The sequence below is a fragment of the Marmota flaviventris genome, chromosome 9, assembly GCF_047511675.1.
Source record: "Marmota flaviventris isolate mMarFla1 chromosome 9, mMarFla1.hap1, whole genome shotgun sequence".
NCBI lineage: Eukaryota > Metazoa > Chordata > Mammalia > Rodentia > Sciuridae > Marmota > Marmota flaviventris.
This window is the reverse complement of record NC_092506.1, coordinates 73,753,869-73,777,045: the sequence shown is the minus strand read 5'-3', so window position 1 is coordinate 73,777,045 and position 23,177 is coordinate 73,753,869. Positions and strand designations below refer to the sequence as shown.

Sequence of the window (23,177 nt, the reverse complement as noted above, 5' to 3'; positions counted from 1 at the left end):
CTGTCTCTAGGGAGATAATATACATCTAGGATTACAAACTCTACTGCCTCATTACAAACTCTACTGCCTGCGGGAGTCATAAAAGAATGCAAAGGAGTCTAACTAGCCAGCCAGGGGACTGGAAGTGTGGAGTGTAGGCCTTATCTGAAGAGGAGAGTCCATCATGGGCTCTAACCAAGTGTCATCTGCAGGAATGGAAGACTGCTGCTGTTAAATCTACTGATTTTCAAGAAAAGGGAGGGGAGAATTCAACAATTTATATAAACTCTCCCAATTTTAAATGATGATAAGTAATTCAAATTCTTAAACCAAATAATAATAATAATAATAAATTTGAAGGGCAATTCATCCAATGGCTCTAATAAAGTTCCACAGCTTCCTCCCAAAACTTTTGTCAGTTCCATGGCTTCCAAACCCAACCTGACAGGAGGAAGTAGTCTAGCCCTGGGCAAAGTTTCTTATTTTTGGCAAGTTTTGTTCCTGAATGTCTTCATGTAATTCAATTAAAATCCATTCCCCGTAAGGAAGCAAGACAAGAAACATTATATCCTTCCACAGCTGTGTGGGAACTATCAGGTCACAAATAGAACAGGCCTAGTTTTACACAAACCCAGGCTGATTGGCATTACACGTTGTATCACTAGAACAGCAGAACTTAAAAAATCATTACCTAGGGAAAAAATCCACATTTGTTAAACCTACTCTCCACAAGCCCTAAGTGTGAACATCACAAAATCACAGCAATGACAGTTAAATTGGGTGGCTCTGAAGCCTACATTTATACCACTCCTGGCAAATTATACAAGACTACGTAAGGAAGAGCCTTCAAATCCCGACATTAAAAGTATAATTCCTACCTTGTGCAGGGCTAGCTGCCGCTCCACAAACTCTGAAACATTCCCCCAAATAGTAGAGACTTCTGAAATTCAAAAGAAACCAAAATACTTTGTGAGCAACCATGTGATAGGATCTTAGTGCTAACAAATAAAGTATAAATATGAAATGCAGAATCAAATGACAGTAATTCCTAATTAATCTAGAATTAACAGAAAATAAAGTAAGTCTCCAAAGTTAGTTTGGCTAGTAACTCATGCTCACCCCTTTAGGTGTGATTTTAATAACAAAAACAATAATAATAATATAGATTTTTTAAAGAAAATTTTTCTGGCATAAAGGAAATAGTCACACATTTCCTTTTATCCTAAAAATGAAGTTAACCAACCATAATCTAGTTTTTTCTCAATGACTCATTCAAAAAAACGCTCATTATATGTCTACTCTGCTATCTAATTAATATAAAAAGTTATTCTCATACCATTCTATAACATGGGAATTAGGCCAAGGGCCACTTAGTCAAGAGTGGCTGTCATCTGAGTATTATCTGTGCCTACACTTCTACTTTTGTTAGATTCTCCAATCTAGTGTACATTCTCATTTTTCACAGTGAAATTGCCAGCTCTCACTTTTCTCTACGGCTAGTGCTCTGCAGACCCCCTGCCAAGTTCTAATTCACTGCTTTTAGTCTGCTGTGTTCTGAAAACAACAGTATACTAATATTATGTCTAGAATAATACTTTTTAAAAAAACAGACCTTGGAGAAGGGCCCAAGGGTTTTGCTTTAAGTTAATGGGTAGATTTTGCACTATCTACTGTGATCAGAAAGACACCTTCTATGTTTATTTTCTTGTCTCATGTTGTGGTTTAAAAAAACTGTGGTAGAAAATAGGTAGTTACCAATAACTATAATGTTAATGAGCAATATAAATATATGCTCTGGATATGTTTAAAAACATGGAAAATTATGTCTATGTTGACATCTCCATTTCCAAATATAAACTTGTGCTTATTAAAGACACTTTCCAATGATGAACTCTACGTGAATCTAGAGTATTACGTTTTAATCCTCAAAGTAGAAGATCAAGAAAGGTGACATTCACCAGACTGCCACTTTGGGACATACATGAAGTTGGTGACAAAAGCCAATTCTTTCCTCACTTTGACAACTGCTTGATTTATTGGTATCATTTTTTTCCTTACTGGTTTAAAACACTAATTAAAGCAGGGAAATTGCAACCTTTTAATCCTAGCAAATAAAGGTAATAAATATTTTCATTATTATTCGAGGGAAGGGGCAGGTTAACTGGACGAGAAGTAGCAGTTATTCTCATGGGAATAAGTTTGATGTTGGAAATTTAATCACCCGCCAATGAAACCAGGGCTGCATGCCACAGCGAGCACAAGGGCAAAGATCCTGCCCTTCCTCTAAATCTTGGATGTGTAGTTTCTATAACTAGGTGTTTCCCACACTCTGTCCACCCTCCTACTGCTTTCCCCACTCCTGCCTGCCCCTATACCCAAAAGAATTCTCCTGCTGGCTGCTAAGAACTAAGAAGGTCTTTCAACCAGGCCAAACTGTATACTGGGTTATAATTTTTATTCTAATCAAAAATGTCATTAATTCACTAATAAAAATCTCAGTATCCAGATTTACTCAGAGAATTTTCAAAGTTATTAAGTCAAAACTTAAAGTTTATGACTAAAAGTCTTTCACCTAGACATGCAGCTCAGATTTCAGGAAGCTAACAACAGAAGAAATGACTTATTAAGGCCAGGAGAAACTGCATAGTTTGCAACCAAACCCTAATGAAAAGAATTAACTAAGCTTTTCGTTTGCATGATTTGTTTAAGTTCCCCCTTAATGTTTTACTCCATGAAATATAAAAGGCAAAGTTGTACAAAAGCAGACTTAATTGTTTTAACTGAAATTTGTTATTTTTTCACTGAACAAAAAAGGAAAACGTGTATCCACACTCTCCTTAGGAAGTTTTTGACCCCTATAATTCAATTGTGATAGATTTGTAAATTATATAGATGGTGATTTATTCTTACACTCCAAATTTTCAGAGAGGACATTACTAAATCTCAAAATGAAAAGAATCTCAATCCAGTCTAAAAAGCAAATTAAATAATATACTACTCTTTTATATTTTAAGGAAAGCTGGATTTCTTATTTGTTTTAATCATGAAATACCAAAAATCACTGTTATAGAGAATTATTTCTTACATATACCTTTCTGCATTCAATTCAACCTTCATTTCACTTCAAATTATAAATAGTTTATAAACTTAAACCATATTTTCAATCACAATGACAAGTATCTTATCATTATAAAACGGACTAAGCATACATTATGTAAATTGAAAAATAACATATGCCAGAATAGATATTAATATCAAAAATTTTTAAATATCAAAAAATTAAAATACAATCATCTTCTAAAATTAAAATATTCATGTAAAAACAGAACAAAATATTCAATAATATTAAATACTATGTCACAGAGCATAGTACAAAGAGCCATATGCTGCATGTTAGGCCTAAGCCTTCCTGCCTCTGTGGAATTAATGGTTTCACTCAGTTTACCTTTGTAAAATCATGACAGGACCTTGTAAGCACTATAATTACATAATATTGAACTTTGGTGAAACACAAAAGCAGTTGGAATACACAGTGAAGAACAAATGCAATGATGAAGTTCATTCATATTTTGCTGAGGTTTAGAGTTTATCTTCCTCTCTTTACAATGCACCATTTGTGGAATATTAACACAGTTATTTTGATTTTAGCTCTGTCATACATCCAATAAAGCCCTTGCTAAAATCACCACTGGTCAATACATTCAATGAGCATGTCGATTGTTCATCTCTTCTGATTCCCTCCATCAGGTCTGACACTATTGATCACTCCCCTCCTTTAAGCAAACCTCCTTTTGATTGTCATGTCACACTGTTTCCCCTTGTTTCCTCTTACCTCTCTGGCTATTTCTTCTCAGTCTCCTTTTCAGGCTTATCCTCCTCAAGGATGATCCATTAAATGATGAGGTTTTTCAAACTAGGACCCTAGGCTGCTTCCCCTTTATATATTCTGCTTAAGCATTCACATCCATGCCCAGTATGATTCCCAAATGTTTATTTATAAGTCCAGATTCCTCAAACCCCTATCTCTAAGGTTATGAACTTATGTATTTGATCCAACTACCTACTTGGGCAGCCCACAAAGTCCCTTCAACTTGTCCAAAATCAGGATCCTTGTCTATAAGAACCCCACTTTAAAGACATAGATTAAAAGTAAATGTATAGTATTATAATATGTCAAAATACACTCTACTGTCATGTATATCTAAAAAAAAAAAAGAATAAAAGTAAATAGCACTAAGTCAAAAAAGAAGTAAATGAATAGAGAAAAATAGATCATGCTAACACTAATCAAGAGAAAATGAGTAACTATTAATTTCAGATGGAGAAGACTTCAAATCTAAGAAAGCTATAAGGGATAAAGAAGAGCATTATATAATAACAAGGTCAATCATTCAAGAAGATATAATAATCCTTACTATGAATTTCCCTAAAAACAGAACATCAAATTATATAAGGCAAAACCTAAAAGAACTGTAAAGAGCAAAAGATTAATCCACTTTCGTGCTAGGAGATTTTGAATCTCTTCTATCAGAAATGGACAGAACCAGCTGGGTGAGGTAGCATACACCTATAATCCCAGAACAGGAAGATGGCAGATTTAGCAAGGCTAGCCTCAGCAAATTAGCAAGACCCTCAGAAATTGAGTGAGGCCATAAAAAACAGTGAGACCTTGTTTCAAAATATAAAACAATGGCTGGGTTTGTGGCTTGGTGGTGGAGCACTTGCCTAGCATGTGCGAGGCCCTAGGTTCTATTCTCAGCACCAGAAATAAATAAATAAAATAAAGGTCTATTGACAACTGAATCTTTTTTAGATTTTAATTAGGTATATATGACAGCAGAATGCATTTTGGTTCATTGTACAAAACTGCAGCACAACTTTACATTTCTATGGCTGTACACAATGTAGCATCGCACTATATGTGCAGTCATACATGAAACTAGAGTAATGATGACCATCTCATTGAGCATCTTTCCTACCCCCATGCCCCTTTCCCACCCCTCCCTCCCCTTTGCCCAAAGTTCCTCCATTTTTCCCTTGTCCCCCACCATTATGGATCAGCATCCACTTATCAAAGAGTACATTCCGCCTTTGGCTTTTGGGGATTGGCATACTTCACTTAGCATGATATTCTCCAACTCCATCCATTTACCTGCAAATGCCATGATTTTATTGTATTTTAATTCTGAGTAATATTCCATTGTGTATATATGCTACAGTTTCTTTATCCATTCATCTATTGAAGGGCATCTAGATTGCTTCCACAGCTTAGCTATTGTGAACTGAGCTGCTATAAACATTGGTGTAGCTGTGTCCCTGTAGTATGCTGATTTTAAGTCCTTTGGGTATACACCAAGGAGTGGGTTTAGCTGATCAAATGGTGGTTCCATTTCAAGTTTTCTAAGGAATCTCCATGCTGCTTTCCAGATTTTTTTAATTTAATTTTTAAATAAACAAATAATAAAATAAAAAACAAAAAGGGCTGGAGATGTAATTCAGTGGTAAACTGCTGCTGGATTAAATCACCAGTACAAGGAAACAAAAACAAAAACAAAAATGAGCTACCACCACACACACCTAATAGAATAACCTAAATCTAGAATGCTGTGATAGTAAATGCTGGTACTGACATGGAACAACAGAAATTTTAACTGATTGCTGCTGGAGTGCAACATGGTACAAACCCTTTGGAAGTCAGCCTGGCAAATTTTTATTCTCTTACCAAACATTCTAGCAATCATCCTTCTTGGTATTTATCTAAATGAACTGAAACGAATATCCACACAAAATCCTACACACAGATGTTTATGGTTGCCAAAACTTGGAAGCAACCAAGATGCCTTTCAACTGGCAAATGGATAAAACTGTACTGCATTTGGGTGACCAAATATTATTCAATACTAAAAAGAAACGAGCTAGTAAGCCATGAAAAGACATGAAGGGAATTTAAATGTATATTGCTAAATGAAAGAAGCCAGTTTTAAAAGGCTACATACTATATGATTCAAACTATATAACTTTTTGAAAAGGACAAACTATGGAGACAGTAGAAAGATCAGTGGGTGCCAGGAATTGGAGGCTGGGGTAGGGATGAATAGGCGGAACACAGAGGACTTTGAGGTCAGTGGAAAGCCTCTATATGACACTCTAATGATGGATACAAGTCATCTTACATTTGTCCAAACCCATAGAATGTATAAGACTGAACCTGACTATGATGTATCAATGTAGGCTCATCAGTTTTAACAATTGCACCACTTTCTGTGTGGGATGATGATAACCCAGGAAACTATACATGTACAGGGATAGAGGGATGGGAGAAATCTCTGTACCTTCCTCTAAATTTTGAAAATTTTGCTTCAAAGTTAAAGCTGTTTTTAAAAACAGACTAAAAAATAAAAGATTTAGAGCTGGAGAAGTAGACCAGTGGTACAGTGGTACAATACTTGTCTGTAAGGCTCTGAGTTCAATCCCCAGAACTGAGGTGGGCTGGGGGGACTTCTTATTGTACCATTTTTCCTCTTCATAGCACTTTCCTCAAATGTAAATACACATTTATTTGTATGATTATTTGATTAATGTGTACCTTCCTCACTAGATTGTAAATTTCAAGACTTTTAGTCAACATCAGTTCTCTAGTGCTCAGTACATAAATAGGATTTAAAAAAAGTATACACACACATATATATATAATTTATAAATATGGCAAATATTTTAAATCCAAATACTATCTTTAATACTTCTCTTAGAATTATTTTGATGGGAAAAATTAGGAGTGATTCAGGAAAAGGAAAAAGAAGAAGAATTCATGACCATTTATTTTGTCCCCTAAAATCATTTGGTTAAAATCTGGACAATATGTCTAAGTTACACTGGCTTGATAATAATAATAGCTTCCACTTCTGGAACACCTTTCTTCCAAAGGGCTCCTATTGCTTACAGACAGATCTCAAAGTCTACTTTGAGGCAACTAAGAAACTACAGTAAAAACAGATTGTGTTGCCACTAACCAAGCTTGGAGAGTCTTCTATGAAAAGCTGCCCAGGTCCCCTTTCAAACAGTTATCAAATATTTTTTATGATCATTTCATTTTCTTAACAAAACTGCAAGATGTCAACGACAGCAAAAGCAACGGTGCCTTTGCATGAACTCTGAAAAGGAGCCATCTAAAAGTTCCTGTGCAACAATTTTTCTCTAGGTATCCACAAGGGTTTCCATCTGTCCCAGTAGATGAAATGGGATGGTTGTTTTTAGCTAGCATTTATTTGTGGTAGTTCACTAGCTAAATACTGTGTGTGTGTGTGTGTGTGTGTGTAAAATACATATAAATATGTATTATTTCGTTTAATCAAAACCCTTATCTGCCTCCATTCCCTGCTTAGGACAGCCAATTAAAAATAAACAAATGGTTAATGTGATACCTAGCTAGTTAACAAAGTAACCTAGCCACTCCAAGTCAGGCTGGAGCCAAGGAATAGAAAAATAAGTATTCTACCTCACCACTACCCCACGCCCCAAAACAGGTGAAGGTCCAGTGTCTCCAGAGTCCCCACCCCAAGCCTCTTACCCTCCTGGCTCAGCAAGGGCAGCGTGGGCAGCACCTGCCTGCTCAGGTCCTGAAGAGCAGGAATGATAGTGTCCAACATCCTCAGTTCCCAATCAACTGGATACTGGGTCCCTGATTGGTCTCTTTTCTTCCTTCGTTATATGGAGTTTGTACCAAAATGATTTTCCCACCTTTCAGCCCTTTCTCCCCGGAGCTTAGGATAGGCTTTAAAAATTAAAATTTCCAAAATCTTGAACTTCGTTGATTCTTTTTCTTTGTGTCAACTTAAACGTTGCTTCTCGCTGTCTCTGCCCCTAATCTGGCTCTCAGGCTGCTCCCACCACAAAAAGAGCAGAAAGGCAGCCCGGCGCTGAGCCAAGGGTGTGGGAATCCGCGGCCACCCGAACCGTGACGGACACCGTGAGAGGGTGGGCGGGGGCCTGGAGAAGCAGAGGCCCTGCTGAGCTCAGGGAAGAGCGCGTTGCTAGGACACGACAAAGGGTTGCCCCAGCCGGGACCTCGACTCCCGGACTCGGCCCAGCCCCCTTATATGAGCCGGCTTCTAGGTTGCCGGGTAATTCCGGAGCTCGAGTAAGCGAGAACTGAAAGAAACTTAATTTTTAACTTTGTTTTTTTCCTCCTTTTCTTACCCCGGCAGCGAAGAGCCTTCATGGTTAAGGTGGTCACTTTCTTAACCAACGTGGGCAAATCTGGGAATGCCTCTGGTCAAGAGCGATGTGCATTCGAGTTGCCAGATCTGCAATGAGAATTTGTTTCTTGGTTTTATTTTTTGCTGGGCTCCCCTCTTAGGAAATAGAAAGTTGGAGAACTGAGGAAAAAGGAGTTACCTTTTTTCTTTTTCTTTTTTTTCCTTCTCTAGATCTCTTCCTAGAGAATTATGTTTATGCTCTTGGCTCTGCTGGTATCACAGAGTGAACCTACCCAAGTAAATCCCATCCAAGTGAAGAGATAGAGCACTATCAGTACCACAGAAATGCAGCTCCATTTTCCCATCCAATCATTATCCCAACAAATACTATAGATTGGCTTTGCCAGCATTTGAAATTTGGAAATCACATAGCAGGGACTCTTTCGTGTCTGGTTCTGTCGCTTGTGTTGTGAGACTCATCCATAGTTTGGGTTGTTTTTGTTGTTGTTGTTGTTTTGTTTTGTTGTAGGAGCAATTTGTTCATTTTCACTTTTCATATTATTTCTTTGTTTGAATAGACACGATTTACTTATTCCACTGTGAGAGGCACTGTAGTTGTTTCCATCTGGGCCTATTAAGAATATTGCAGCTGCAATAAAACTTTTGATGAATATATGTACTCATCTTGGATGTGTATACAACTAGTAGATTGGTGGGTCAAAGAAAATGAATGTGACCAATTTTAATAGATAATGCCAAGCAGATTTCCAAATTAATTGTTATGAAGGCAGGAAGAAGAACTGCTGGAACACAGTGTGGACAGAGACCAGGAGTAGGCAGGAAAGCCCCACAAAATAAAAATTGTTCCACATTCTCCACCATTTAAAAATTTTTCACCACACTTCCATGTAAGGAAAAACAAACAAAAAAAGGTTGCTTTAGAGCCTAGGAAACAATCAGGTTTTCATGTAAATACAATCAATCTCAATATTACTTAATTTTCTAGGAATTCAAAATCAAAGTTCTCCACTATTTAGGAAAATTGTATCATCACCTTCAATGAGGCTGGTGGTGGATCAATAGCTCACACACCCAAACCAGGCTGCATTTGTAGCTGTTGTACTCATAGGATTCTTCTGTAGATATAAGTTGGGTGACATAATTATACCTCCCAGTATATTCATACTTGGACAAACACATGATATATACATATAATCATTATATATATATGGATATTAATATATATCCTTTAATTTTTCTATTGTGCTAGAGTTATGGTTTTATGTTCATCTTTAAATAATATGAATAAACTGTATGGCTCATAAACCTCATTTCAGGATAATAAAAAGGCATTAAATTTTTTTAAATATTTTTTAGTTGTAGATGGACACAATGCCTTTATTTATTTTTTCATGTTGTGCTGAGGATCGAACCCAGTGCCTCACACGTGCTAGATGAGCACTCTACCACTGAGTCACAAACCCAGCCTTAAGATGGTTTTTATAAAAAAAAATAATCCCTGGGTCTAATAGGACTGAGAACTTCTGTGATAGAAAATGCAGACTATAACTCAGCCACTTTCTCTAACTTGGTTAAGAAGATCAGAACTAAGTTTTTGAGTTTCACTCAAACTAGTTCCTTGATAATCTAATTTCCTCCCATTCTCCCTTTTAAAACCTAACTTTTGTCCTATAGTATGTTGATGATGTTTGGTCTTCACGTTTTTCAGAGTAGACTTTCTCAAATCATTTAAGGAAATAAGCAGAGAATATTGTCCAAAGAATCAGCAGCAAAGTAGTGGACAAAATCTTTTCTCATTATTGTCTTGAGAGCAATTACTAAGCTAGATAGTTTATTTTATTTTTTTATCTATTTATTTATTTTATACAGGGGATTGAACCAAGAGGTTCTTTACCACTGAGCAACATCCCCAGCCATCTTTATTTTTTATTTTGAGACAGGGTCTCACTAAATTGCTTACAGCCTCACTAAATTGCTGAGACTGGCTTTGAACTTGCAATCCTCCTGCCTCAACCTCCTGAGTCACTGGGATTACAGTCATGCACCACTATACACACAGCAAGCCACTTAATTTTGAGTGTCAATATAAGCCTTATTGTTCTACATTAAGATAATAATGGAAATATAACTATGTTAGTTTCTTAAATTATATTGTGAATTAAATATGGTGATACCATTTTTAGTCTCTAGAAATGTTGTCTTCAGTTTCAGAAAATGGCTATTAATGCTAATTATTAATGAATTGTAGATGGCAAAGGAGGCTCTAAAAATAGTAAAGATAAAGACTTTTCTTCCAAGGTCCTTTTTTTTTCCTTAATTGTCTCTTGATAATAGAGGTTATGGAGACATATATAATCATGTTTACTAGCAACTTCCAAGGATCTGTAAATCTTACATATCCTGAAAATACATACCTTTCAGTGGTAAAAAAGCTCAAATGAACTGTGCAATTCCATGGAGATGAATATTCTCTTTGAATATACTTGCACAATTCATACGAAGATATATGTATATGCAACACTGTTTGGCATGTAAAATCTTAGAATTAATCTGTCACAGAGATGTTAGTTAGCTTTCTGTCATTATGACAAACTACCTGAGATACACAACTTATAAGAAGGAAAGATTTGCTTTGTCTCATGGTAGCTAGCTGAGGTATCCATCAATGGATGAATGGACAAAGAAAATGTGGTGAGTACTCAACAGAAACTTAGTGAGAGATCCAACATGGCGGCGGGCTCGGAGAGATCAAGTCTCTGACCTCTTCAGCTGCGCGGGCAAAGGGAGTCGTAAACCGTCTAAATGCTGTTTGCTCAGGATCACTAGGCAATGCTGAGCTGACGTGGATCTGGGGCGAACAGTCTGGGCCTCTCAGAACACACACCGAGCCCGGATCCGCTGAATTCAAGCTCCCGTTCGCCTGCTTCTCAACAAACTGCTGTGACTCAGCACTAAACAATCCCACTGAAACAAGGTCGGCCCTTCTGATTCTACCGAGGTTAATGCCAACCGAGCCTTCATAGGCAGTGGCTACAGGATTGAAACGGGGCTTGGGAGAGACAGTCAGGACCCACCCGTTGCATTGGTCACCTGGCAAAGGGAACGAACTGTCACCATTTGCATGGGATACCACCATGGCAGAGAACTGACATCACCAGAATGCGGCGGAGGAGATAACATCATTGAAACCAGTGGCGACAGGTGTGTAACCCCCTAGCCTTCCCTCTCCACACAGCAGGGAAACCTTAAGGGCCCCTCCCAGCTCTCCCATGAGCGCGATAGCCAGACTGAGGGAATCAGGAGTGGCGCGGGACCCGCGGTGCGGAACTCCCGGCTACCACTCCCACCAGTGCTGACAATTGAGGTCTCTTGCACCAGCTACAGGGGGCGTGGCTACCGGAGGGCAAGCAAAATTCGCTGAGGATTCTCAGCCCCAAGCTCTACAAACTTAGGGTGTGAGGGAATGGCAAACAGGGAGAGTGTGCCCAGTCGTTCATGAAAACAGGGCTCCCGGGAGCAGCAGACCTGGTATGTAGCCAGTATTGTAGTGAGCGTCACTGGTGAGTGGGGCCTGGCTTGAGGAAAAGTGGGGAAGTGACTAGACACAAGATAAGGCCCTAGGCACCCAGGATTGGAAACCCACCCAGTCTGGGAGGAGGAGCTACTGCACAGTGATCGGTTCCCCCATATTGAGAGGAGAAGCTTGGCCCGGTGGGCACAGCTCTACCTACTGGAAGAGAAGTTAATCAAACTCTAAGACTGCATTTATTAATTTTTTGTTTAATTTGGGTTTTTTTTTCATTTTCAGTTTTTTTGTTTTTTTTAATTTTTTTTAAATTTTTTTAATTTTAACTTTAATTTTTTATTATTTTTTAAATTTTTTTTCTTTTCTTATTTTCTATTTTTTTTCTTTTGTCTTTTCATTTCTTTTCAATTTTCTTATTCCCCCTTCCTTGAATTCTACCTGCTTACTCTCATTCTCTTTAGTGACTTTTTCCCTTCCCTTCTAATACCTTTCCTCCCAAGCATCAAATAAATTTACAGGAGTAAACAGTAACTCAGCAGTCAAACAGAACAAGAAGTAACATGAGCAGCATGAAAAAGCAAGGAAGAAAAGGAGTACAAACAATGCAGGACAGCCTAAATATTCAGGAGGACCTAGAGTCATCAGAAAAAATGGTCAAATAAAGAACTCAAGGAATACCTTAGACAGATGGAATGGAACCTTAAAGAGGATATGAGACAGCAAATTCAAACAGTGAAAGAACACATTGAAAATGAATTACATAAACAGATAAAAGAAGAAGTTAAGCATCTTTATCAGGAGATAGAGATTATAAAAAAAAATCAAACAATAATTCTAGAAATGAAGGAAACTATAAACCAAATTAAAAACTCAAATGAGAGTATCACTAACAGAGTGGAGCAAGTAGAAGCCAGAACGTCAGATAATGAAGACAAAATATATCATCTTGAAAAGAGTCTAGCAAACTCAAAAAGGCTGGGAAAAAATCACGAGAAAAACATCCAAGAGATATGGGATAACATAAAAAAACCAAACTTAAGAGTCATCGGGATAGAGGAAGGTATAGAGATTCAAACCAAGGGAATGAGTAACCTGCTGAATGAAATAATTACAGAAAACTTTCCAGAAATAAAAAAGGAAATGGATATACAAATTGTAGATGCATACAGGACACCGAGCATACAAAATCACAGTAGACCAACGCCAAGACACATTGTTATGAAGATATCCAATATATAGAACAAAGAGAAAATATTAAAAGCTACAAGAGAAAGGAGGCAGATTACATTCAGGGGTAAACCAATAAGGTTAACAACGGATTTTTCATCACAGACGCTGAAAGCGAGAAGATCCTGGAACAACGTATTTCAAACACTGAAAGATAATGGATGCCAACCAAGAATTCTGTATCCAGTAAAATTAAGCTTCAGGTACGACAACGAAATAAAAATCTTTCATGATAAACAAAAATTAAAAGACTTTGCAGCCAGAAAACCAGAATTGCAAAGCATCTTGAGCAAAACACTACACGAGGAAGAAATGAAAAACAATAACCAAAACCATCAGTGGGAAGTGCCTCAGTAAAGACAAAGGGCGGGGGGAAAGCTAATCATGGAGAAACAAACTAAATTTAAAAAAAAAAAAGATAAATAATCAAACATAGCTGGAAGTACAAACCATATATCAATAGTAACTCTAAACGTTAATGGCTTAAACTCTCCAATAAAGCGACATAGGCTGGTAACATGGATTAAAAAAACAAATCCAACAATATGCTGCCTCCAGGAGACACATCTGATTGGAAAAGACATACACAGGCTGAAGGTGAAAGGTTGGGAAAAAATATACCACGCACATGGTCCTCGTAAGCAAGCAGGGGTGGCCATCCTCATATCAAATAAAATTGACTTCAAGACTAAGTTAATCAAAAGGGATAAGGAAGGACATTATATACTGTTAAAAGGAACCATTCACCAAAAAGACATAACAATTATCAATATTTATGCACCAAATAATGGTGCTGCGACGTTCATAAAACAAATTCTCCTCAAGTTCAAGAATCAAATAGACCACAACACAAAAATTATGGGTGAATTCAACACACCTCTCTCACCATTGGACAGATCCTCCAAACAAAAGTTGAATAAAGAAACTATAGAACTCAATATCACAATCAATAACCTAGACTTAACTGACATATATAGAATATATCAACCATCATCAAGTGGATATACTTTTTTCTCAGCAGCACATGGATCCTTCTCAAAAATAGGCCATATATTATGCCATAGGGCAACCCTCAGTAAATATAAAGGGGTGGAGATAATACCATGCATTTCATCTGATCATAATGGAATGAAACTGGAAATCAATGATAAAAGAAGGAAGGAAAAATCCTACATCACATGGAAAATGAACAATATGTTACTGAATGATCAATGGGTTACAGAAGACATAAAAGAGGAAATCAAAAAATTCTTAGAGATAAATGAAAATACAGACACAACATATCAGAATCTATGGGACACAATGAAAGCAGTTTTAAGAGGGAAATTCATCGCCTGGAGGTCATTCTTCAAAAAAAGAAAAAACCAACAAATAAATGAGCTCACACTTCGTCTCAAAGCCCTAGAAAAAGAAGAGCAAAACAACAGCAAATGTAGTAGAAGGCAAGAAATAATTAAAATCAGAGCAGAAATCAATGAAATTGAAACAAAAGAAACTATTGAAAAAATTGACAAAACTAAAAGTTGGTTCTTCGAAAAAATAAATAAGATCGACAGACCCTTAGCCATGCTAACAAAGAGAAGGAGAGAGAGAACTCAAATTACTAACATACGGGATGAAAAAGGCAATATCACAACAGATGCTACAGAAATACAGAAGACAATTAGAAATTATTTTGAAAACCTATATTCCAATAAAATAGAAGATAGTGAAGACATCGATAAATTTCTTAAGTCATATGAGTTGCCCAGACTGAGTCAGGAGGATACACACAATTTGAACAGAGCAATATCAATGGATGAAATAGAAGAAGCAATCAAAAGACTACCAACCAAGAAAAGCTCAGGACCGGATGGGTATACAGCGGAGTTTTACAAAACCTTTAAAGAAGAATTATTACCAATACTTTTCAAGTTATTTCAGGAAACAGAAAAAGAGGGAGCTCTTCCAACATCACCCTGATTCCGAAACCAGACAAAGACACCTCAAAGAAAGAAAACTACAGACCAATATCTCTAATGAACCTAGATGCAAAAATCCTCAATAAAATTCTGGCGAATCAGATACAAAAACACATCAAAAAAATTGTGCACCATGATCAAGTAGGATTCATCCCTGGGATGCAAGGATGGTTCAATATACGAAAATCAATAAATGTTATTCACCACATCAATAGACTTAAAGATAAGAACCATGTGATCATCTCGATAGATGCAGAAAAAGCATTCGACAAAGTACAGCATCCCTTTATGTTCAAAACATTAGAAAAACTAGGGATAACAGGAACTTACCTCAACATTGTAAAAGCTATCTATGCTAAGCCTCAGGCTAGCATCATTCTGAATGGAGAAAAATTGAAGGCATTCCCTCTAAAATCTGGAACGAGACAGGGATGCCCTCTATCACCACTTCTATTCAATATAGTTCTCGAAACACTGGCCAGAGCAATTAGACAGATGAAAGAAATTAAAGGCATAAAAATAGAAAAGAAGAACTTAAATTATCACTATTTGCGATGACATGATTCTATACCTAGAAGACCCAAAAGGGTCTACAAAAAAAAATACTAGAACTAATAAATGAATTCAGCAAAGTGGCAGGATATAAAATCAACACGCATAAATCAAAGGCATTTCTGTATATCAGCGACAAAACTTCTGAAACGGAAATGAGGAAAAACACTCCATTCACAATATCCTCAAAAAGAATAAAATACTTGGGAATCAACCTAACAAAAGAGGTGAAAGATTTATACAATGAAAACTACAGAACCCTAAAGAGAGAAGTAGAGGAAGATCTTAGAAGATGGAAAAATATACCCTGTTCATGGATAGGCAGAACTAACATCATCAAAATGGTGATATTACCAAAAGTTCTCTATAGGTTTAATGCAATGCCAATCAAAATCCCAACGGCATTTCTTGTAGAAATAGATAAAGCAATCATGAAATTCATATGGAAAAATAAAAGACCCAGAATAGCAAAAGCAATTCTAAGCAGGAAGTGTGAATCAGGCGGTATAGCGATACCAGATTTCAAACTATATTACAGAGCAATAGTAACAAAAACAGCATGGTACTGGTACCAAAACAGGCGGGTGGACCAATGGTACAGAATAGAGGACACAGAGACTAATCCACAAAGTTACAACTATCTTATATTTGATAAAGGGGTTAAAAGCATGCAATGGAGGAAGGATAGCATCTTCAACAAATGGTGCTGGGAAAACTGGAAATCCATATGCAACAAAATGAAACTGAATCCCCTCCTCTCGCTATGCACAAAAGTTAACTCAAAGTGGATCAAGAAGCTTGATATCAAATCAGAGACTCTGCGTCTGATAGAAGAAAAAGTTGGCTCCGATCTACATATTGTGGGGTTGGGCTCCAAATTCCTTAATAGGACACCCATAGCACAAGAGTTAATAACAAGAATCAACAAATGGGACTTACTTAAACTAAAAAGTTTTTTCTCAGCAAGAGAAACAATAAGAGAGGTAAATAGGGAGCCTACATCCTGGGAACAAAACTTTACTCCTCACACTTCAGATAGAGCCCTAATATCCAGAGTATACAAAGAACTCAAAAAATTAGACAATAAGATAACAAATAACCCAATCAACAAATGGGCCAAGGACCTGAACAGACATTTCTCAGAGGAGGACACACAATCAATCAACAAGTACATGAAAAAATGCTCACCATCTCTAGCAGTCAGAGAAATGCAAATCAAAACCACACTAAGATACCATCTCACTCCAGTAAGATGGGCAGCCATTCTGAAGTCAAACAACAATGAGTGCTGGCGAGGATGTGGGGAAAAGGGTACTCTTGTACATTGCTGGTGGGACTGCAAATTGGTGCGGCCAATTTGGAAAGCAGTATGGAGATTCCCGGGAAAGCTGGGAATGGAACCACCATTTGACCCAGCTATTGCCCTTCCCGGACTATTCCCTGAAGACCTTAAAAGAGCGTACTACAGGGATACTGCCACATCGATGTTCATAGCAGCACAATTCACAATAGCTAGAGTGTGGAACCAACCCAGATGCCCTTCAATAGATGAATGGATAAAAAAAAATGTGGCATTTATACACCATGGAGTATTACGCAGCACTAAAAAATGACAAAATCATGGAATTTGCAGGGAAATGGATGGCACTGGAGCAGATTACGCTAAGTGAAGCTAGCCAATCCCTAAAAAACAAATACCAAATGTCTTCTTTGATATAATGAGAGCAACTAAGAACAGAGCAGGGAGGAAGAGCAGGAGGAAAAGATTAACATTAAACAGAGACATGAGGTGGGAGGGAAAGGGAGAGAAAAGGGAAATTGCATGGAAATGGAAGGAGACCCTCATTGTTATACAAAATTACATATAAGAGGTTGTGAGTGGAATGGGAAAAAAAACAAGGAGAGAAATGAATTACAGTAGATGGGGTAGAGAGAGAAGATGGGAGGGGAGGGGAGGGGGGATAGTAGACGATAGGAAAGGTAGCAGAATACAACAGTTACTAATATGGCATTATGTAAAAATGTGGATGTGTAACCGATGTGATTCTGCAATCTGTATTTGGGGTAAAAATGGGAGTTCATAACCCACTTGAATCTAATGTATGAAATATGATATGTCAAGAGCTTTGTAATGTTTTGAACAACCAATAAAAAAATAAAAACAAACAAAAAATAAAGAAAATGTGGTGTATATACACAATGGAACAAAATTCAACCTTAAAAAACAATGAAATCCTATAATTACAACAACATGGATGGAACTGGAGAACAAGGAAATAAGTCAGGCACAGAAAGAGAAAACCGCTTGTCCTCATTTATATTTGGAAGCTTTAAAAAGTTGATTTCATTGAAGTAGAGAATAGAATAGTGGTTATAGAGGAAAGAAGGAGAGAGCAAAGGAGGCTAGAAGGAGGTTGGATAATGACTACGAAAATATAGTTCAATAGGAAGGATAAGTTTCAGTGGCCTAGAACACAGTAGAATGACTAGTTAACATTTTATCATATACCATATAAAGAACTGGAAGACAGGAGTTCAAAGTTTCCCAATACAAAGAAATGATAAATGTTTGAAGAAATGGAAATGCTAATTACCCTGAATTAATCATTACACATTATATGCTTGTGTTGAATTATCAAATTCTAATCCATAAATAAGTCAATTAAAGATTAAAAGTTTTCTCAAACCAGGTCTGGTGGCACATGCCTTTACTCCCAGCAGCTTAGGAGGCTAAGACAGGAGGATTCCAAGTTCAAAGCCAGCCTCAGCAATTTAGTAAGGCCTTGAGGGACTCATCGAAACCCTGCCTCTAAATAAATACAAAAAAAAAAGGGTTGAGGAAGGATGTGGCTCAGTTGTTAAGCATCCTTGGGTTCAATCCCAGTACCAAAAAAAAAAAAAAAGTCTGCTCAAAAGAAAGCTATACATTTACCTGGTGATATTGAAAAAGTTTCAAGATGTGCTAAGTGAAAACCAGTTGCAGAATAGTATTTATATATGTATTTGATTTACTTCAAATAAAGAATACATATAATATGTACACATACTCAGTATATACTTGTGAATACATGGAATATTTGAGGAAAGATACACACACAAAAAAAATGTTAACCATGGTATTTTCAAGTAATGAGAAATTGTGGACAGAGGGAAAGGAGATCTAAGAACTTTGATTTTCACTTTTCTCCTTTATTTATTATTTATCAAGAACATGAATTACTTTAATAATATTTAAGGTAATTTACTAAAGAGAGTAAGAGATAGAGGTATAGGCAGAGTGCAGGAATTTATGGCAGTACTGAAGGAAGCAAACAAGGCCAAAGTTTTCCAAAGTACTGTACTTGTACTTTTATGAAAGCTTCAACTTTCCTTGCAAACCCACAATGAACGGGCAGTCACTTTTACCCAAGCCCCAAGGTGCACACAATATTTAGTGACTTATATTTAAAGAAAGTTGGAAACCGACTGAAAATAAAACATTTAACCCGGGTTCCATGGCTCACGCCTTCCCCAACTTAGGGAAGATAAGGTAGGAGGCCCACAATTTTGAAGTCAACCTTGGCAATTTAGCAAGACTCTGCCTTAAAATAAATAAAAAGGGATAGGGATGTAGCTCAGAGGAAAAGCACACCTGGGTTCAACCCCTAGTACTGCAAATTAATTAATTAATTAAATTGTTTTTTAAATTATAACATTCATTACACAGCACCAAACTAAAATTTTGCAATAAACAATTTAACACATATCCATTGAGTTCCTAATCTGAACTACTTTGCTAGTTGCTAAAAGGAATATAGACATATACTTAATTCTTACACATGAAAAGTACACAGTTCACTTTTCACCACTTGACAAATATTTATAAGTTTCTAAAATCAGGGTTGGGTTCCAAAATCAAAATACATATTGAAAATTGGTGAAAAACAAAACTACTCAAAAAACTCTTCTCAGGAATGTGCAATGTTGAATACCCATATATAACATCTCTCCATTCATAAATTCAATACAATCAGCCTTTCTTTCCAATATTGGAGAAGATCACTTTATTCCGGTCAAACTCAGTGAAGCAGTTGAGTTTTATTTAGGAAAACAATCTTGTTTGAAAAATTCAAATGGTAGATTTGCACTCAGCACTGTGAGATGCTTATACTTGGGAACTGAGGCAGATTGAAAATAAAACTGATGCATATCCTTAGTCCCTTCCTTATTCAAGGACGCATGCAGAAATGGACTTGTGGTGGCTTTGTGCTGTCAAATAAGGTGGAAGGAAACTGCGTTTCCCTTCCCTGTATCATTCTAGGCAAAGAGAAATGTGTGACATTTGGAAGGCAGAAGTAAAGCAGCAGACATTCTTGTGCTCTGAAAATCCCTGAGTAGTCACTGACCTGCTGGCTTGCTGTATGGGCATGGGCCTACAGCCTGGCCTGATCTCAATCTGATTCTTTAATTCCTAGATCAGATAGGTGAGCAGCAGTGTTGCCAAGGACTGCCTTATCCTGCAGGTCACTCATATCACTAAGTTTGGATGTACAGAGAAACAGAGACAGGTTGCAATTTATCCTCACAAGATCTTATTTCCCTTGTCAGTTCTAGGTTATTCTCACCAATTCTGATCTTTCCTTGCTCTCTCCCATACTACAACCATCTTTCTTCCTGGATGTTGGTTCTGCTGACTTATGGCCCCAAATCAGACACAAGGGCCAGCACCAGACACAAATGACTTAACCAGCTTCTATAGCTGTGTAAGGAGCTAATGCCAGTAATAAATTTCATGTTTTCTATCACTCATATGGGACCTGCTTCTTTGACTGAACTCTTATACAGGACTGGTGGTTAAAACTAAAGTATTTAAATTATTCTCTTTTGATTTTATTTGGATTTGAATCAACATACGTAACTGCTATGCACTGCAACCTTATGGTAAATATGTTTTAAGTGTTATGTTCAAGATAAGAAAACAGTATCTCAAGAAGGGTCCCAGGGGAGGGAAATGACTTCTGACTGGGATGATTGATTTGAATGCTAAACAAAGGAGTTTGGACTTTATTTGGAAAGTGTGGAATAATTCCCGAAGGCCTTGAATAAGAGGCTGTCCTAATTATCATTTTATTCTCTAGTCTTATATTAAAGAGTTTGAATATCACAATATGATTAATATAGTAGAGTGATAGCTGTTCAAAAACTTTTGACAAATGAAACTACATTTGTTTTCCTTGCAATACATTAAAGAAAGGTAAATGTAACTAATGTGACAAATAAAATGACGTTGAAACTAAGCTGTGGAATTATCTCCCAAAAAAGAAATAAAAGAATACTCTTGAAGTTAGACTATTTAAAAATAGGTCATGTCAAGTAAGAGATAGCACACTGTCATCATTCTGCCTGGACTCTGCAGGATAAAAGTCATGCAATGGAACTTTCCCATGTTTAATAGATGTGGTCTCAATGAATAATACATGTGATATGGATACCCATATATAAAACATTAGGCATCTAGGAATAGAAGGCAAAGTTGATATTTAAGTCATGTTCACCTGACCTGCCCCTCTGACATTTTGCACATTTCTTCCATTTCACACAAGCTGAAGTGAGGAATTTGGTATTAAAAAACTTGAATTTGGGGCTGAGGCTGTAGCTCAGAAGTAGAATGCTCACCTAGCTCATGCGAGGGCCTGGGTTCGATCCTCAGCACCACATAAAAATAAAGATGTTGTGTCTAGTTACAACTAAAAAATTTTTTAAAACTTGATTTAAGCCTAAAATTAACATAAATAAGTGTATATGGATAAATGAAATATTAATATTTCTGGGCCTCAATTTTTCATCTTTTTCTATATTACTGGTTTGTTGTAAAGGATGCAAACATACATCCAGAACATAGAAGCTTTTTGTCTCAATACTTATGGCAAATAAGCCAACAAAGAAGATAAAAAGTTATTTTTAAAAATCCAAAATAAGGCAGAAAAGAACAAAGGGGATTAAAAAAACAGATACACAGAAAAAAAATGGGAAACTTAGAGAACAAGGATTGGTTAAGGAAAGCAGTGAGAATTTCTAGAGATATAACCAAAGTGCTTATTCCAAACAGAGGGCCCAGGCTTCTAAGGTCAAGTCATAGATTCAGAATTGAGATGATTCCAATAACAAAGTAAATAATAAAACAAATAACCATAGTTTAAATCTATAAATATACATTTCATGCCTTTTTAATACTCTTTTCTCCACATGGAATACTCTCCTTCTCTCCATTCCCAATTCACTACTTGCAAGGCACCGTGCTTTCCCAAGCTGATCTGGCTATAGTGATTCTTTCTTAAACTTGAATTCCCCTCCCAATCTCTAACCTGTCCTTGTGCCCAAGCCTCAGCTGTTATTAGGAAACCTTCTTCTGCTTATCTGTATAGCTAATTTAGGTGACCTTCCTCTGGGCTCACATTTCTTAATATTTCTCAGATGATAGTTAACCAAGCTTTGTGGTGCAGTGTTTGGAAATTCCCCAGGATCCATGCCACCCTAATCTAATGGAAAGCACCATCTGGTGGTAAAGAGGGTGACTGTTCTAGATCCCCAAGATATGCTATCTGAGCCTTCAGAGAGCTTTTAAGACTGTATTAGAGTAAAAAAGATTATGATGAGATTGTTAGAGAAAGAAACTGTGATGACTTATACACAGTTATACATACAGTTAAAAATAACTCTTATTGAGAGAATGCTTCCTGCTTTTACTCACTCCCACTTTTTTTCACCCACCCACATTCACTCTTTCCTTATTTCTCAATCCCTTTCTCCTGCATTTCAACAGTGCTTTTGAAAACACAGTTGTGGCTGGTGTTCATTCTGTTTTGGCTGCCCTAACAGCATCCAGATTTCCTTTTGGAATTCACACATCCACGTTCTGTGTGATCTAGACAGGACAGTTATTCCTGATGACCACATGCCATTCCCAAAGGTGAAGGAAACAGATCCTTGCCCTTCTTGACTTAGCCCCACCAGGTACCAGGCATGCAACCCAAGCTCAGTTGTCAGAAGCTCATTCTGGGACTCAGGCCATTAAATTGGTGACATACAGACAACAAGAAAATCTGGAAGATATTCATGCAAGGATGAAGGATGGCAGGCACTTCTCACAACCCCATTTTAAGAAAATTGGGGCTGGAGTTGTAGCACAGTGGTAAAAGTACTTGCCTAGCATGTGTAAAACACTGGGTTCAATCCTCAGCACCACATAAAATAAATAAATAAAAGATAAAGGCTTCCCATCTTTAAAAAAAAAAAAAAAAATATATATATATATATATATATATATATATATATATATATATATATATATATATATTTTTTTTTTTTTTTTTAAAGAAGAAAATAACCAAGATGATTTGTTTGTTTGTTTGTTTGGTACCAGGGATTGAACCCGGGGGCACTTAACTGAGCCACACCCCCAGCCTGTTTTGCTGTTTTGTCTCCTTTCTTCCTCCCTTCCTCTCTCCCTCCCTCCCTCCCTTCCTTCCTTCCATTTTGAGACAGGTATTGCTGAGACTGGCTTTGAATTTGCAATTCTCCTGCCTCAGCCTCCCAAGTCGCTAGAATTATAGGTGTGTGCCACTACAACAGGAAAAAAAAAAAGAAATTACCAAGGTTCTTTTTTTTTTTTTAAAGAGAGTGAGAGAGTGAGAGAGAATTTTTTAATATTTATTTTTAGTTTTTGGCGGACACAAC

At 36.9% G+C, this 23,177-nt stretch overlaps 1 protein-coding gene across 2 annotated transcripts in view; it reads right to left on the bottom strand.

Moving 5' to 3' along the window:
* Ccdc81 (coiled-coil domain containing 81) overlaps positions 1 to 7,625 on the bottom strand; it is a 38,399-nt gene extending 30,774 nt beyond the window's left edge. For both annotated transcript variants that reach the window (XM_027942780.2, XM_071617158.1), the window contains exons 1-2: positions 7,547 to 7,625; positions 858 to 919 (exon numbers count right to left, since the gene is read on the bottom strand). In XM_027942780.2, the coding sequence (XP_027798581.2) occupies positions 858 to 919; positions 7,547 to 7,625 (141 nt within the window). The remainder of the gene's footprint in view (positions 1 to 857; positions 920 to 7,546) is intronic.
* Between the last annotated feature and the right edge of the window lie 15,552 nt (positions 7,626 to 23,177).